At 56.1% G+C, this 17,925-nt stretch overlaps 2 protein-coding genes across 2 annotated transcripts; one reads left to right on the forward strand and one right to left on the reverse strand.

The window, feature by feature from the left end:
- Positions 1–257: 257 nt before the first annotated feature.
- On the forward strand, positions 258–6,944 carry RABIF (RAB interacting factor; the record flags this gene model as incomplete). Its single annotated transcript, XM_036354647.1, is given in 5 exon segments — positions 258–414; positions 417–467; positions 470–619; positions 622–974; positions 4,406–6,944. Coding segments are annotated over 5 exon segments (957 nt in total), but the record flags the coding sequence as incomplete, so codon positions are not given.
- A 2,796-nt stretch (positions 6,945–9,740) lies between these two features.
- Positions 9,741–14,050, reverse strand: LOC118678746 (alpha-1,3-mannosyl-glycoprotein 4-beta-N-acetylglucosaminyltransferase-like protein MGAT4E). Its single transcript, XM_036354648.1, has 3 exons — positions 13,843–14,050; positions 13,353–13,479; positions 9,741–12,347 (listed from the first exon to the last, which is right to left on the reverse strand). The coding sequence occupies exons 1-3, from the start codon at positions 13,945–13,947 to the stop codon at positions 11,200–11,202; spliced, it is 1,380 nt and encodes a 459-aa protein (XP_036210541.1). The 5' UTR covers positions 13,948–14,050; the 3' UTR covers positions 9,741–11,199.
- Between the last annotated feature and the right edge of the window lie 3,875 nt (positions 14,051–17,925).

The following is a 17,925-nucleotide window of genomic DNA, read 5'->3' on the forward strand; positions in this document are numbered from 1 at the left end:
CCCAGGCCCTCCATTTGTCCTGCTAACCCTCCAAAGCACAGCTGGGATCATCGCAGCACCGGACGTACAGCGAGTTTTCAGGAAATGAAGTTATTTCTGGTACCAAGTGCCCATCGCCGAGGGTCCTGAGCGGTTGGCATATTATGAGGGTGCTCCATGAACGCTGAGTTGACAGGAGGAGGAAATGCAGGTGGGCCATGGGGGGTGGGGGGTGACACCTGGCCTGACCCCGTGCGCGCCTGGGTTCAGGACCCTGAGCCCGCGGCTCTGAACTGAGGACCTGGGGACTCTGTCCTGCACCCCGGAGGTCAGATCTGACCCGGACCTTCCTCACTGCGCCCATCGGATGCAGGAGCGACAACCACAGGGAGGTCGTGACGATCCAGCTCGGTTCTCAAGCGCTTCCACCCCACGCTGCCCGCTGGTGAGAGGTCACTGATTAGCACTGGCCGGCCCTCGGCTCCCAGCATGAAGGGGGGCGTGTCCCCGCGGGTGGGACCCACATTGCCTTCCGTTCCCTCCCGCTCGGCACTGAATTCACGCCTCAGAAGACAGGGAGTTACGAGCAACTCTGATGACTCCATAGTAAGGGAGTCGGGTGACCGGGTCAGTGTGCAGAGGCTCGTCTTCGCCCTGCCCCGGTCCTGTCACAAAGCCGCCGGCGCCTGCCACTCAGGGCCGCGGGGAGGGTCTGCGCGTGCGTAGTAGAGTCGGCGCGGGCAGTGGGCGCCTGCGCGGGAAGGCGTGGCCGTCCGCTCCGCCCTCGACGAGAGCCGCGCCGGCGCAGGAGGGCGAGACCGACCAGCCGAGCCGCGCCTGCGCGGTCCGGCCCGAGACTGGCGGCGGCGATGGAGCCCGCGGCTCCGCGGGACGAGCTAGTGTCGGCGGAGGGCCGGAACCGGAAGGCGGTGCTGTGCCAGCGCTGCGGCTCGCGGGTGCTGCAGCCGGGCACGGCGCTCTTCTCCCGCCGGCAGGTAGGCGCCGGGCGGGGTCGGCGGGGCGCTGGGAGGGTCCGCCCTGCAGGGCGAGCCTCAGCTCCCGGGACCCAGGTCCTGCTTCCTCCAAGTCACGGGCCTTCATGCCCTCCTTCCGCCGCCACCGCTCGTGAGAAGGCGGAAGGGATGGCCGGTTAACCTGCCGCAGGAAAAGGCGGTTAATCCGCACCGGGGGCTCCGCCCGCAGCGCTTCTCAGGGGGACCGGGTTCAGCTAAGAACGGGCACACGGTGTAGCGGGGCTGGTGGCACCTCGGGGGGGTGGGGGGGGGAGCGGGGCCTGAAGACGCCGCGCTCTCCCACACCTGGGACCCCACCCCGCACCTGGGACCCCACCCCGCACCTAGGACCCCACCCCGCACCTGGGACCCGACCCCACACCTGGGACCCCACCCCGCACCTGGGACCCCACCCCCCACCTGGGACCAGACCCCGCACCTGGGACCCCACACCTGGGACCCCACCCCGCACCTGGGACCCCACCCCCCACCTGGGACCAGACCCCGCACCTGGGACCCCACACCTGAGAACCGACCCCGCACCTGGGACCCGACCCCACACCTGGGACCCGACCCCACACCTGGGACCTCACACCTGAGAACCGACCCCGCACCTGGGACCCCACCCCACACCTGGGACCCGACCCCACACCTGGGACCCCACCCCGCACCTGGGACCCCACACCTGAGAACCGACCCCACACCTGGGACCCGACCCCGCACCTGGGACCCCACACCTGAGAACCGACCCCGCACCTGGGACCCCACCCCACACCTGGGACCCGACCCCACACCTGGGACCCCACCCCGCACCTGGGACCCCACCCCACACCTGGGACCTCACACCCGGGGTCTCGGCTGGTCCTGTGACTCTCGCTGCACCAGGAGGCCTGTGTCCCACCAGTTCTCGCTCGGGGTCTTTCCTGAACTGTGGTCGCAGCGACACCTGAGCAGTGGGGTGGCCCAGCGGCTCCCAGCGCCGGTGTGGCCTCCAGGGCACTGACCTCCAGGCCACCACAGGGCCGGCCGGCTCCAGGGCACAGCGTGGGCTCCGCGGGGTGGAAGGGGTGTCGCAGAATTCCTGGCCGTGTCTTAAACCCACCCCGAGTTCTCGGCGGAGGGAGAAGTTAGAAACCTCAGAGATTCCGTGGGTATTGTAAGAGTTTCTTATTCTCATCTTAATCAGAGAAAGGGGAAAATTAGAAACCAGTTAACAGAAGTTTACGCTCGATTGTAACAGTTTCCGTTCTCTGCATTGGAGCAAGCTTGCCAAGTTTTCTACACTAAGAATGTATTTTCTCCAAAGAAAAGATTCTTGAAAAAGCAACTGCGGCATCAACAGAATCTTGCTGAGTTGTGGTGGTTACCTGTCTCTGAGGAGCCCGTACAGCATTAGGGGCCAATTTTTTTTTTAATTTTAAAAGCTGCCTGCTTTTACTAGGTGTACCGGTTAGTAATGCGGATTGACCCTTTACCGGTTAATAATGCGGATTTTGTCATCAAAGAAAACACAATAATTTCAAGAGAAACATCAAAAGTGCTTTGTTCAAAGTAATGTCCATCGCTAGCTACACATTTCCCCATCTTTCAGGTCATTTGTGGAGACCGTCCCAATAGAACTTTTCTTGTTTTGAGGCAGACCATTCAGTGACCCAATTTTCCACGTCTTCGTACGTTTTGTGGTGCTGCTCAGAAAGTGCGGGTGCCGTCGATCGGAACATCTGAGGGAGCGAGGGCTGGTGAACAGGGCGGGTGGGTTCATGCTTCCCAGGCAAGATCTTTTCACGTGTCTTTAACTGGTTTTGAAGTGTGTGATGGTGTGTCATCATGAAGCAACATTACGTTGCCGTGTCCTCTGGCCCATTCTGGTCATTTTATGATCAAAGCCTGGTTCAAATTGATTATTTGTTGTCGGTAGTGATCAGTACTAACGGTTTCACCTGGTTTGAGAAGCTCATGATACACCACACCTTCCTGATCCCACCAAACGCAGAGCATTGTCTTCTTTCCGAAGCGATTTGGCCTTGCAGTCGATGTCGATGGTTGACCTGGATCAACCCATGGTTATGTGCTTTTGGGATTCTCAAAATAAATCCACTTTTCATCGTCAGTCACAATTCGATGCAAAAAAAGGCTTTCTTTCGTGCCGGTGAAGCCACATTTTACTGATGACTTTTCGGTTTTCCATTTGTCTATTGTTCAGTTGATGTGGCACCCATTTTCCTTCCTTTAAAATCCTTCCCATTGCTTGTAAATGATCGAAAATATTTGCTGAGCAACATTGAATCTTTCTGCAAGTTGTTTTTGAGTTTGACACGCATCTTCATCCAATAATGCTTGTCATCATTGGTCTTCAGACTTTTTTGGTTGACCTGGACGTTCTTTGTCTTTCACATCGAAATCATCACTTTTAAAGCATTTAAACCAGCGTTCCCAAGTATCTTGAGATGGAGCATGTTCACCATTAAGCTTCCCGAAGTATGCGATCACTGTCAGCAGCACTTTTCTTCAAAATAATGAATTAAAACTTCCCGCAAATGCTCTTTTTTTGGCACGAAATTCAACATTTTTAAGCGTAAAAATATCTATGATGTTAACACCTTCAGCAAATTTGACATGTGAAGTTTTGAAGCTTGTTGTCAATACAAAATAGCATGCATATCAAATCGCATATATATCAACATACATGTAACTCCATCTATTGAAAAAAATCAGCATTATTCACCAGTCCACCTAGTATTGTGATTGCCGATGCCAGACAAGCACATGGAGTCCATGCTGTTTTGTGAAAGAGTTTGGGAAGCCCTGGCCAGGTTGCTCAGTTGGTTAAAGCATCGTCCATCCTGATACGCCAAGGTTGCGGGTTTGATCCTAGATCCGGGCACATACAAGAATCAACCAGCGAATGCATACATAAGTGGAGCAACAAAGCAATGTTTCTCTCTCCCTTATAAATAAATTAATAATAATAATAATACAGCAGGCATTATGGGAAGCTAATTCAGATTGTTTGGCTAAGGAAGACTTACCAAGGAGGTTACTTTTGAGCTGAATATCAAGAAGGGGCTGGCCTAGCCAAGACCTGAGGGCAGAGTAGACTTACGCACCTGAGGAAGGCAGGAAGGCCCGTGTGGCTGGAGCAGGGTAAGCTCGGGGGAGCTTAGGAGCCGGGGGGGCCTCGAAGCCCAAGGTCAGGATAGCAGTGAAGCCAAGTGACCACCACAGCTGCTCAGAGTTCCTTTTTCAGTCTCTTTAGAATCAGGGCACAGACGACAGAGGAGCAACCCGCATCCTCGTCTGTAACCTGATAGGACTGCGTGTCTTGCTGGTGAGGGCCCCGCGTGAAGCCCACGGTGAATGGGGTGCTGTGTGACGGTGCTCAGCGTGGCATTCCTGTGTTCTCCCCCCTGCAGCTCTTCCTTCCTTCCATGAGAAAGAAGCCGGCCCTGGCCGAGGGCAGCAGCCCCGAGGGCGACCTCCTCCAGGAGCACTGGCTGGTGGAGGACATGTTCATCTTCGAGAACGTGGGCTTCACCAAGGACGTGGGCAACGTCAAGTTTCTGGTCTGCGCAGACTGTGAGATCGGACCCATCGGCTGGCATTGCCTCGATGACAAGAACAGTTTCTATGTGGCCTTGGAGCGGGTCTCCCATGAGTAACTGAGGGGAGGGGGCTCAGCTGCACCCCCAAGTAGGAGAGCGGCCCCTTCACTCACAAGAACTGGTGTTTAACCTGGTGCAGCGGCTCTGCTGCTGCATCTCTGTCCTAATTGCGAGTGTGGGTACATCCAGCTGAACGGGCAGGGCCCACCCTGCTTCCTCAGAGCCTGGCGTGCACCTCTCGTCTAGGTCACGTGGCGCTACCCCATGTCCTGAGCTCCCTTCCCCCAGTTGCGGACACGGCTCATCCCACTCTTCTTCTCTCACCCCTGTATCCTGCTGGGCTCTCCTTTACCCGGGGCTCCCCTGCTGCTTGCTCTGGACGAGTATCACCCACCTTTCAGCCACGCAATGCTCGTGTGCTGATAGTGGAGGCTTCACCTTTTTCCTCTCTCATTCAAGAAGGCACACAGATGTCTGAGAGTGACTTTGTTGTGTGGCTAACTTCACAAGCATTTATTCTTTGTAAACGTATAACCTTTACAAGCTTTAGTATTTAATCAGAAACGCTGCGGGTGCGCCTCTGTGCCAGGTGTGAGAACCTCACCTCTAGGCTGATAGAAGCCTTTCGTGGTGAAGATGAATGTGGCCCCTCTTCCCTTCAAACCCTGATGAGGTTGACAGCCTGTACGTTGAGATTCAGACTTTGAGCCCCATCAGGAGCCACCCTAGGAAAGCTCAGCCTGGGCCGTTTTCCCAGGATCTAAGACCCCGGGAGAGGACGGGGGGTCTCAGAGGAATAGGCCTTGGCCATATTGCACAGGAGTGTGTAGGTTTGTCTTTTCTGGACAAGTTACTGCTTCCTTTGTTCTCAAGAAAGACTTCCTTAATGGATAATGTCATTTACTGAACCTGCTGGGCCTGGTTCATTTGGAATCTCTACTCCAACCCCCAATACAAACCTTCCACCCAGAGGCCTCTGTTGCTACAGCTGGGGGGTTGCTCTAACCGCGTGCTTTTAGCCAAGTATCTAGCCTTCCACTGGGACTTTAGTGGTTCTGTCGTTTCTCTTCTGGAATGACTCGCCTCAGCAGGACTCTGTGCAGCCAGGCCCAGGTTCCTCCCCATCGCCCACCTCTCAGGCCCAGGAGACCTGGCATTGCACGAGGACTAACTCAGGGCCGCCTCTCTGAGTCCGCTTGCCCCCTCCCCCCGAGAGCTTACTCTAAGGGCTCCCTCAGTAACAGGTGGGCCTTGGGCGTGGTTGTGCAACTGGCGTACTTCCTCCTCCTCGGTCAGAGCTCCAGCAGAAATGAGAGAACCGTTTTCTAGACAAGTGGTCTAGCGTCCATGATTATGGCCTTTCCAGAAAGACAACTGTGAGAATTCTCCCCTCGGGTTGGAAGGAACAAAACCAAGTAGACGCCTCTACGGGCGAGTGGCCCCTCCTAGCACAGCCGAGCCCAGGCAAAGCATTCTCCAAAATTAGGCTTCGACTTTTCTTTCCTTTTCTCAATCACAGAAAGAGCCCATTCGTTGCAGATAAACACAAAAATGGGCATAAACGTTTTAATCCCTCATATTTCCACCATCCACAAATTGCCAATGGTAATGCTGTGTGTGTCCATCTCAATGTGTTCTACACGTATGTATGGTTTTTAAAACAAATATGAGCCCATACTGTACTCTGTTATAACTTGCTCTGTCCATTTAACAACACACCAACTTCTCTTGCGTGTAGATATCTCCTGGTGTACACCCTTGTTTATAGTCTGCCATCGTATTTCTGTATTTATTTAAACAATCCTGTTAGATTGTAGCTAAACCTGTATGCACATTCCTAATTGTTCCCTTGGGGTGAAACGTGGGATTGCAGGGTGTGCAGTGCACATGCCTCAGGACTGGCCGTGCTATTTACCCTCCAGAGGAAGACAGGCTCGCGTGGCTGAACCGTTCCAACACCGGGCATGTGTGACCATTAAAAGACTACTTGACCTTAGCCACGTAACTCAGTGGGTTAGAGTGTCGTCCAGATATGCCCAGGTTGCGGGTTTAACCTCCAGTCAGGGTACACATGCAAGAATCAACCAGTGAATGCACCAGTATGTGGAACAACAAATCCATGTTTCTCTCTCAAAAAGATATATTTTGCCACTTTAGTAGAAACAATAGTCTCATTTTGATTTGCATTTGTTATTTCTAATGAAGTTTTTATATACTTAGTGATGATTTGTATCTTTTTTTTTTTTTTGAGAATTGCCAAACACTGTTGCCCAGTAGCCAAAAATATCAAGTTGTTATCCTGCCTTTTCAGTTTGATTTGAAAGAAATAAAGGCATTTAAACAATGGAAATGATAGTCCTGTATGTCCTGGGAAAGAATAGGTGATTTTTTTAATATATATTTTATTGATTTTCTTACAGAGAGGAAGGGAGAGGGATAGAAAGCTAGAAACATTGATGAGAGAGAAACATCGATCAGCTGCCTCCTGCACACTCCCTACTGGGGATGTGCCCGCAACCAAAGTACATGCCCTTCCTTGACTGGAATCGAACCTGGGACCCTTGAGTCCGCAGGCCAACGCTCTATGCCCTGAGCCAAACCGGTCAGGGCAAGAATATGTGATTTTAAACAGCAGAGGAGAGCTGAAACTGAAGAGTTACGTTGAGGTCTGTCGACGCAGTGGTTAACCATGTAGTGTCTGTGACACAATGAGAATGTCAGCTCTTGGTCTCCCTCACACAGTAAGGCAGGCAGAGAACTCGCACTCACTGTTTTGAGGATAGAGAGCTGCCTTCCTGCGGGGGAGGTGGATTTTCCTAAGGACTCGTTGTCTACAAAAACCTTTTTTAACCCAGAATCAAAGCTGGACAGTGGTGTGCTGACATTTTACATATTTGCTGCTATGCTGTGCAGGAGGCTGCTCGATGTGAGTTAAGGACGTAACTAGCAAGGACTTCGGCTGAGAAGCACGGACAGGTCACTTGGACTGACCGTCCCACCGATGGCCGCTAGAAGGGCTGGACAGAATACTGTTTAAATCAGAAGGCATCAGCCCTAGCCGGTGTGGCTCAGTGCATAGAGCATCAGCCTGCGGACTGAAGGGTCCCAGGTTCGATTCCAGTCAAGCGCACGGTCCTCGGATGGAGGCTGGATCCCCAACCCTGGTCGGGGCTTGTGTGGGAGGCAGCCAATCGATGGGTCTCTCTCACATCCATGTTTCTCTGTGTCTCTCCCCCCACCCACTGTCTAAAAGCCAATGGAAAAATACCATCGAGTGAGGATTAAACAAAAAAAATTTTTTAATCCAATAACCAAAATTAAGAATTCAGTGGAAGGTTTTAACAGCCAAGTAGGCACAGCCTTGTAGAGGTTCTGGTGAAAGCCACTGAAAGGGTACCTGCCCCAAGCATCCGGACAGAAAGCACTGAGTTTCAATGTCAGGGAGCAACCTGCACTGTGCCTGTCCTCCCTCTTGCCAGCCAGCAGAGGGCAGTAGAGGCCGAAGCCACAGGCCAGTCCGGCCCAAGCCTTGTGGTCCCAGGGTCCCCAAGCCAGGATTCTGAAGGACGGGGTGGGGTGTTTAGTCTGGGGCTTTGAACACCAGAAATAACTTCTAAAGATCCTTATGGGCCTTTTAGGCAAGAAGGTCTATACCTCTTATTCTCAAAGGGGTCCCCAACGAGAAAGGAACTATCATAGAGGGTCTGGCCACACATGTTCTTGGAGGTCCAGGTGTCAGTCACTGGCAGGTGCCCTGACCGGGAATCGAACCATGGCCTCTTGGTTCATAGGTCGACGTTCAACCACTGAGCCACGCCGGCGGGCATCTGGTCTTTTAAGCACCCGTGAGCTGCAGGGCTGCCCAGAAATGCCACAGGGGACGGGGGGTCTAGTTGTTAGCATTAACCTGGGCTAGTTAATGAATTAGCGTTCATCAGTGGGTCCTGCTTGAGGGGTCCCTGGGAGGGGCTTGCTGAGAGGATGGGATCTGAGGGCCCATCAGCACAGGGCCCAGGCCACGACAGGACCCCTGCCGGGGAGCCACCTGCACTTAACAGGGTCTCTCTGGTGTCCCATCTCCCTCCATCGTTGCGGCTCCTGGGTTCCCCCGGTTCCCTCAGTCCCCAGAGTCCCAAGAGACAAGGCCCTCGGCCTGCCTTAACTTTGTCTTCATTCCTCCAAGGCCGTGTCATGGCTGTTGACTTTCCACCTTAGACTGTGTGTCTGCAAAGCTGTTCCTGGCTGACTCTCGACCTCCAGGTTCCCCTGGGACCCAAGGGCTCGGGTTGGAGGTGGAGTTGGGGTTCAGCGGGGCGGGAAGGCAGTTAGGAAAACCGCCCGGCACATATTCCAGGGTGGGCCTGTGTCTGCTCGGCGTGTAGGGCCGGCTCCACTGGTCTCTTCACCCAGAAACCAGGAGCGTCATGACCGCTCCTTCCTGTTTTCCCAGTACACACCACCCAGGGCAGCAGGCTCCAGGGGGCGGGACAAGCTGATCATCATTTGCATGAACTTCATTTGCATAAACACTGCCATGACCTTCTCTCAGGGCCCCAAACCAGAAAAGAAGTGCAGACCAGGGAGGCTGCTCACCATCCTAGGAGGACTGGACAGACCCCGTGTGGCCCAAGGTCGTCCCGATGCCCCTCCCCACCGGCAGGTCACGTCCACGACCCCTCCACACAGGCAGATCACGTATCTGGCACAGCCCTCCCCTCCCACCCCGGCTCCGGCTGAAGCACTGTGATGACTGCCTCTGCCTCTGTCCCTCCCCGCATGGTGCCGGAACCTTCCAGCGGCTGCGGAGCCGAGGTTTTTCAGTCTCAGCACCACAGACGAGGACAGAGTGGGTGGGGGCAGTGGGGCGGTTGCTTTTGGTGCTCAGGCCTCACCTAAAATCCAGCAGCGACAGGTGGGAAGTGGGAATCCCTTGCTCCTGTCTTGTACCTAACGTAGAAGAATTCATCTTTTATTTGTTCACATGAATGGGAGGAAGGAGTTAGATGCTATTCAAGCATTTCCGTCTTCTAAGAAGAAGCATTTCAGGGGAGAGAGAACCCACCAGGCCCATCTGAGGATGCAGTGAGTCTAGGAAAGGCAGGTCCAACAGGCAGCAGCACCCCCCCCCTCCCGCCCAACACTGGGGCCCTTGGCCCTCCAAGGCCACTGCCTAGGGGTCCCAGACCCATTGGAGCCTGGAAGAGAAGAAACAGGAGAGGAAGATATGGGAACCCTTCTCAATGCAGTGTGACACACGGGAGTAGAAATGTGAATACAGTCAGGACCCGCGACAGTCTCAGAGGGTGGGCAGCAGCTGACCAGAAGGAAGAGGTCAAGGGCCAGGTAGGATGTCTCAGACCCAGGCTGGTCTCATGCTGGGCCAAGGCTGAGAGCCGAGCAGCAGGAATGGGTACCAACTATGGAGCAGGGACATCCTGGCCCGACAAGAGGTCCTGCAGGTGAGTTAAACGAGAGAGAGAGAGAGAGAGAGACCCAGGCACACGGAGCTGTCCCCGTGCACACACGTGTCCTGAGCTGTCCCCGTGCACACGCGTGTCCTGAGCTGGCCCCGTGCACACGTGTGTCCTGAGCTGGCTGAGGGACTTGTGTGGGAGGCAGGAAGCAGGAGCTGTGGTACCCGGCTGTGGACAGGGCGGTGGTGACCTCCCGGGACCTCAGGGTCGGAGGGTTCCAGGGACGGTGATGAATGTCGGTGACCCTGTGTCCCTGCCACCTGACCTGCACCATGAGGCTCGGTCTTCCTTCCCAGGGACAGAAGGAACAAGAAACAAAACTGGTGATGGAGTTCTGGCCTCGGCCTTGAGCTGGGCCTGCCTCTGCCACCCACGTGCAAGAAAGGACGCTGCCCCCAGGCCTTCGGGTGGGAAAATCCACCCTCCACACCCACCAGGGGAGGGGCCAGGCATCCTACCTGCCTGGGCCTGTCCTACCTTCCTGCCTGGGTCCCCTGAAGCTCCTGGGCAGGAGGGACGGGCTCAGGAGGGCGGTGGGCGGAGTGTGCACCCCCTTGGAGTCCCCCCTCACCCCTCATCTATCTCCACCCCCACCCCCACTGTGCCAGGTGGGAGCAGCAGTGGGCTCGCCCCTGAATCTCAATATTCCGTCCACAGGGGGCGCCCGCTCCCCACAGAGGCCTGCAGGAGACAAGTTTGCACTGAGGCCCTCACCCTCACTCCCCTCGCAGGGGAGATTCAGTAAAAGTTTGGAAAATGAGCCCAGCCAGCATGGCTCAGTGGTTGAGCCCCGACCCAAGAACCAGGAGGTCACGGTTCCATTCCTGGTCAGGGCACACGCCCGGGTTGCAGCCTCGACCCCCAGTGGTCATTGATGTTTTGGTCTCCCTCGCCCTCTCCCTTCCTCTCTGACATCAATAAAAAATATTTTTAAAAAAGAAAGAAAAACAGACTGTACAAGTCACTCGTCTGGGAGCAAAGGGGAAGGGACAGGCCTCCTGACGTCTCTGTGGTACGGAACGCGTGATGGAGCGTCTCCCTCTGACCCTCTTCCCTCGTCCGGCCACTCAGAGGGGCTGGAATGAAACGGCTTCCAGGCTTTAGTTGTTCGCACCCTTTACCGATCGATCTTCAACCCTGAGCCGCTTCGGTGGCCCTGGCGCTCTCCTCCCAGAGGTAGATGTGCCTGACCATGAGCCCGCCCGCCTGGTCGGCGTTCACCACCAGCTTCACGCAGCTCACGTCGGCCCCCGCGGGTGTCGGCAGCACCTCCTGATCCAGCTGCCCCTCCAGGAGCTGGCCCAGCAGGACGAAGCTGGTGCAGAACTGGGGCACCCCCTCAGGGCTGTGGCCCAGCTCCACCTGCCCCCTCTGCAGGGCGTGCTTTCCCTCCACGATGGTGCCCGTCAGCACCTGCACTCGGCTCAGGTTCGCGGGGCGGTTCAGAATGACCGTCAGGTGGCTCCCAGCGGTGACATTGTGGGTCCAAAAGAAAGACTCATCCAGGGTGTAGGCCTCCCAGGGGAAGTGGACACCGAAGACCTTCATGTCTGTGAACACGGCTCCCGGCGGGTTGTGGGGGCCGTGGGGGCCCCGGCTCTGAGCGGCCCGGGCCTGGTGGTCCTGGTTGGCGCTGTAGTAGGGGACCCGGTGGTAGAAGAGGAAGGGCCTGCAGAGGGCGGGCCTCCTCTGGGCCAGGAGGATGCTGAAACGTGGGATCAGCCGGTCCAGGGGCTGGTCCTCGTGGAAGAGCAGGAGGAAGCGGGCCAGCCGGGGGAGGTCGCCGCCGCGGAACAGCTTGCCCAGGGAGTCCCTGTTGGAGAACTCCAGCAGCACCCAGGGGTGGGCGCGCATGGCCCACACCTTCCGACGAATGTGGGTGAGGAAGCTGGGGGCGCAGAAGGTGTTGTCCCTCAGCAGGAGGAAGTAGTCGGAGAGCCGGGCGGCGAAGCTCACCAGGAAGGCGTGGTCCACGTTCCGCTTGGAGGCTGCGTCCCCGCAGCGGGCCTCCTGGCCCTCAACGGGACCCGCTGCGGAGTAGGCGTCCGGGGGCGCGTGGATCAGCACCAGCCGCCCCGCCAGGATCTGGGGGTGGAAGAGGCTTGAGATCTGAACGATGGTCTCCCGGAGCCACGTGAGGTCCGAGTCTGCCAGGTGGACCAGCACCGTGAGGTGCTTCTGCTCCACCTTGGAGGAGGCGCGGAACAGGTTGCCCAGCGTGTACAGGAGGCCGTTGGGGTCCCGCCCTGGGCCCGAGGAGATGCCCACCGTCAGCCACGCTGGGGGGTAAGACAGGGACAGCTGTCAGTGTGCGTGGGGGGCGGGTGGGAAGATCTTTGGGCCTCTTCCTTTCTTCCCCCTCGTATTTTCTTTTTTTTATTATTATTAGATACATTTTTATGGATGTCAGAGAGGAAGGGAGAGGGAGAGATATAGAAACACCAATGATGAGAGAGAATCATTGATTGGCTGCCGCCTGCACACCTCCCATTGGGGATCGAGCCTGAAACCCAGGCATGTGCCCTGACGGGGAATGAATGGGTGACCTCTGGTTCCTGGGTCAATGCTCAACCACGGAGCCTCGCCAGCCGGCCCCCCTCCCATTTTCCATGGAGTCTGCCTTTCCCTGGAGGAGGTTCGAGTCCTCGCTACCAAAGTGTGGTCCTCAGTCCAGCAACACCAGCCTCGCCCGGCAGCTTCCGGAAATGCAGACGTGGTCCCAGCCCGACCTGGACTTAAACAGAGCCCGACTTTGACTGACATCACCAGGTGCCTCGCGTGCGCATTCGGTTTGCGAAGCGCTGAGCTGTGTGATGCCGAGTCCCCTGCTCCCTCCAAGGAGGTTTATGGCGCTTGGTCCCGCGCTCAGGATCTACCAGCTCTTTGTGCCCAGTCGTCGCCCCAAAGCTCTCCTCTGAAGAAGATGCACTAGAAAAAGCACTTCTCCTACAAGTCAGGACCCCAAGGTTCCCCCCAAGGTTTCCTGCCACTGACGGCGTGACCTTGAGCAAGTCCCTTCATCCCCGAGCCTCGTCCCTGGTCCGTAAACCAGAGGGAGTGGGACCATGTGACTAAGGCCTGTTCTGGTCTCGGTGTCCCCTAATCCCTAGAGCAAGTAACTGCGTCTGTCATGTAGGTGCTTGGTGGGGAGAAAGTGGCCAGATTCAGACATTCCCGGGCAAAGTGCTGCGTTTCCTCCCTCCTCCCTCTCTCCTTCCTCGCTATCGGACTTCTCGGGACGCCCCTGCCTCCCGTGGGACCCCACTCCCCTCCCTGGGACTCACTCTTTCTTCGCTGCTGGGTCGTTTTCATGTATTTGGAGGTGAGGTCCTGCCAGTTGGCTAGTGGTCTCGGGGCCTTCCTTCTGCCGGGACTGTCCTGGGGCATCGACGAAAGCAAAGCATGGGCCTTCTTTCAGGAAAAGAACCAGGTTGAGCTCTGACGGCTTCTCTAGGGGGAGGGGAGGGGGCGTGGGTCCCTCTCCCTCGGTGAGCCCAGTGCATTCTCAGGACGTCTGACCACTGGCCCGAGGATCCGGGCTCCAGCAGTATTTGCTGCCTTTCTTACCTCCGCCCATGGGGTTGGGGGGGGGGGGGGGGGGGGTGGAAGGGGGGATGCAGCTTCTTTATGGACCAATGGGTCCCAGTCCACACCCACCCCCTTTGAGGCTTCCTGCTCTCGGTGGACAGGGACAGGCACTTTGAGAGTCTGCCTGTCCACCGCCCCCCCCAACCCCATATCCTCAGTTCCCTCTGAGAGCAACTTGGCCTTTACATTTTTATCCTCGTCCTTGTCGCTGGGGATTTGCAAAGTGAGGAAGAGCCACAGGAATCCGACGGCCACGGAGATCAGGAGGCGGTGTCTGAAGGAACACCGCATAGTGTCGGTGCTGGGCCTCGGTTCCTGCAGCCAAAAGTGGACATGCACCCTGGGGACGGCCCATCCCGTCCACGCCTACAGCGTCCCCTTCTCCCCCAGAGCCTCGTCCCTAAACCCTCCAGGCCCTATTCTTCCTCTTCTTTTTATTTTTAAAATATGTTTTTACTGATTTCAGAGAGGAAGGCAGAGGGAGGGAGAGATAGATACATCAACGATGAGAGAGAGCCATGGTTCGGCTGCCTCCTGCACGCCCCACACTGGGAATCGAGCCCACAACCTGGGCATGTGCCCTTGACCTCCTGGTTCATAGGTCGATGCTCAACCACTGAGCCACACCGGCCGGACCCTCTTCTTCATCGTGAATTACTGCCCAAGCCAGTCTTTTCTTTTTCCTTTAAAAAAATTTTTAAATCCTCACCTGATGGTATTTTTCCTTTGATTTTTAGGGATAGTGGAAGAGAGGGAAAGACAGACAGAAACATCGATGTGAGAGAAACACATTGATTGGTTGCCTCCTGCACGTGCCCCGACCAGGGCCAGGGATCGAGCCTGCAGCTGAGGTACATGCCCTTGACCGGAAACGAACCTGGGACCCTTCGGTCCGCAGCTAACGCTCTGTCGTGAAACAAACCGGCCAGGGCCCCAGCCTGTCTTTTCACCTGCGTTGGGGACTCACAGAACGTAGCCGTGCTCCCCCCGCCACCCAGGAGGGAGGCTGCCTGTGTCGGGACCTCTGCTGACTTCTCTTTACAGCTTCCACTTTACCAACGTTTTTCCTCTCAGATGGTGAGTGCCAGCCGCACGCTCGCACGCATGGCGGCCTCTGCGGGGAGGAGGCCTGTTTATCTTAGAAAACAGATGTTCGCCAGCCCTCCCTGCCTTTCCTAACAAAAGTGAAGCTATTTCATCAAATCGCTGGACGCGAAGGGCCGCTAAGTGCTAAGCAACGTGGGTGCCTCTCTTTGCTTTTGAATCGAGGAGACCCTTGATTGCCCCCAACCCGTAATCCTATTCACAGGCCGTGATCAGAACGGGATCCTGGAACTGTGAGGGAAACCCTCCTGTCCCGAGGGTGGGCTGCTGGGACTCGGCTGGCTCGGCCTCAGAGGCCGGCGTGCGCCTTCCTCCTCTGTGGCTTCTCTCTGGAGAGAATGTTTTCCTCTGTTCCTACATGATCAGAGGAAAGCCTTGACTGTGCTTGTCACCAGCTCTTGATTCTTACGGGGCGTATTCGGGACACAAAAGAAATCGCAGTCATCTCTACGCTCCCGGGGCCTCAACATTCTCTAATCTCCCCGTTTCCATGGAACCCTGCCAGGTCAGTGTTTCAGGGGAGGTTAGCAGGCTCCTCTCCCTGGACCATTTAGCTTTAAATATATGTATATATATATATATATATATATATATATATATATATTTATTATTATTATTATTATTATTATTATTATTTTATTATTGATGTCAGAGAGGAAGGGAGAGAAAGAGAAACATCCATGATGAGAGAGAATCATGGATCGGCTGCCTCCTGCACGCCCCACACGGGGGATGGAACCCGCAACCCGGGCCTGTGCCCTGACCGGGAATTGAACCGTGACCTCCTGGTTCCTAGGTCAACGCTCAATCACTGAGCAACACCGGCCGGACCATGTGATAGGAGCTATTAAAATACTTACAGTGGTAGTAGGGCTTCACAGATGAAACTTTTCTTACCAGGACTTTTTGTCAGAGGTGATTCAGATACAAACCACTTTACATAAGAGGAATAGGCTGGCCCTGGCCGGCTTGGCTCAGTGGGTAGAGCATCGGTGTCGGCCTGCAGACTGAGGGGTCCCAGGTTTGATTCAGGTCTGGGGCACATGCCCAGGTGGTGGGCTGGATCCCCAGTAGGGGGTGTGCAGGAGGCAGTCGATCCATGATTCTCTCTCATCATGGATGTTTCTCTCCTTCTCCCTCTCTGAAATCAATAAAAATATTTTTTTTAGAAAACAGGCTGCTCTGCTCTAGAGCAGAAGAGCACGGGGAGAGTGTGTACACTGCGGAGAAGGCTCTCCTGTTACAGCTGGAGGCGCCCACACATGGCCCTGTCCCCTCTGCCCCCGTGTCCTTTACCTGGCACTCTGGGGCACCAGCATCCAGCCCTCCAACTCCCACAGGCGTCTGCAAAGAGGTGAGGATGTGGGTGCCCAGGACCCACTGTAGGCGTCTAAACAGCGGGGGGCGGGGGAGAGGGAGGGCCGGCAAAGCACCCGGAGGCTCCTCAGGCCTCCACCCTTGAACGAGGCTGCCTCTGTGATGTTACCCTTGTGTGCTGCTCCCCTGCCCAGCATCACAAGTGCACAGGACAGGGCTCCCCAGACCAGTGCCCGCTCAGGGGCTGGCACTGTGCACTGTGATGCGTCTGGAGCGGCAGCACCAGCATCTCTTCAGGGAAAAGAGATGTGAGCACTGCCGACCCTGAACCCCCTGCACCACACCCTCTGGTCCCGCAGGGGGAGGTGCCCGACTTCCACCCCCTCACCTTCTCATTCCTCACTCCTGCACTCACCCTCCTCTCCCCATCCCTCCCTGGATTCATGTTCTCTCCAAATTCTGTCCCATTTCTCTGCAACCCTCCCCGGCAAGCTCCTTGAAAGCATTGCCTTTATCAATCAGTCCCGCTTCATCTCGAGGTCCCTCTCCTCATCTTACCAACCTCTCTGCGACTTGGACGCAGTTGTCTTCTGCCTCCCCCTTCCGTGCGGTCACCTGCCACACGGCCCGTCCTCCTCAGTCTCTCCCCTGGCTCAGCCTCGGCCCAGCTGAGCCACTGCTCAGAGCTCTGCTCCTTCTCCAGGCCCTCCTTGGTGATCTGACCCAGGCTGTGGCTTTTTAAAAAAAAAAAAATTTTTACTAGAGGCCTGGCGCACAAAATGTGTGCGGGGATATGGTCCCTAGGCCTGGCCTGTAACCAGGGCCATCTTCTCCATCTGCCCACAGCCGGCCCTGCCCCCCGCTGCCACCCACCCCTGGTTCCGTTTGCCATCAGGTGATCAGTGCCTGATGGTTGGGGAAAGGGACCAGGAGGTGGTCAGTGTGCCTCATAGTGATTGGTCCAGCGGTCGTTCTGCTGTTGGGGTCAATTTGCATATTACCCTTTTATTATATAGTATTGATTTCAGAGAGGAAGGGAGAGGGAGGGAGGGAGAGAATCATTGATCGGCTGCCTCCTGCGCACTGGGGATCGAGCTTGCAACCCAGGCATGTGCCCTGACCAGGAATCAAACCCGGACCTCCTGGTTCATAGGTCAATGCTCACCCACTGAGCCCCGCTGGCCGGGCTAGAAAGGGCAAGTATTATTTTGTGAAGCTGTTCGTGCTGGAGATCACAGACAAAACAGTGTGAAGCCGCTTTGTGGAACGCGGGCGCATGTTGACAGGAGGAGGGGCCACCGGTGGATTGGGGATCGGCTTCTACGTCCCTTTCCTCAGACGTCGGCTTGGTGTTGGGGGAAGGCCAGAGGCTGTGGGATCGCCATTCGGGCCCAGCTCTGTTATGACCTGCGTCACTTTGGCTGATTAACCTTTCTGAGCCTCAGCTTCTCCATCTGAAAAATGGTGGTGATGCCCCTTCACAGGGTTGATGCGCCCGCCAGAGGACAAGTTACTCCGGCCACGGGCCCTGTCTTCCTCCTGAGAGCACAGCGTTCCCAGATGCTCCTGCCACCCCTTCCTGCCAGGAGGAGGGAATTAGCTTTAGGACGTCAGGTGTCAGACCCTGTACTCCGTGGGCTGAGGACACAACACAGTTTGGTTGAACGCTTTGTGTTTCAAATGAGCTTGGCAGATGCCTGGTGCCGCCTGAAGTCCTGATATAATTTGCGTAGGGAAGACTGACAGAATTCCAAAGCCTCCAAGCCGGGGAGCATGCTGAGAGGGGCCCTCAGCCCAGAGAAGGGGGGTAAGGGGGGGAGAGGTGGGGGCAGGAGGACCAGGGAACAG

Source organism: Myotis myotis, unplaced genomic scaffold, assembly GCF_014108235.1.
Source record: "Myotis myotis isolate mMyoMyo1 unplaced genomic scaffold, mMyoMyo1.p scaffold_m19_p_21, whole genome shotgun sequence".
In the NCBI taxonomy this organism is placed as follows: Eukaryota; Metazoa; Chordata; class Mammalia; order Chiroptera; family Vespertilionidae; genus Myotis; species Myotis myotis.

What these genes read in the sequence shown, in the direction of transcription:
- LOC118678746 (XM_036354648.1), bottom strand. Translation starts at nt 13,947, where the DNA reads ATGCGGTGTTCCTTCAGACACCGCCTCCTGATCTCCGTGGCCGTCGGA. An exon ending in ACAAGGACGAGGATAAAAAT is followed by an intron (nt 13,480 to 13,842) that starts GTAAAGGCCAAG and finishes TTTTCCTGAAAG; the next exon opens with AAGGCCCATGCTTTGCTTTC. An exon ending in GACCCAGCAGCGAAGAAAGA is followed by an intron (nt 12,348 to 13,352) that starts GTGAGTCCCAGG and finishes CTTACCCCCCAG; the next exon opens with CGTGGCTGACGGTGGGCATC.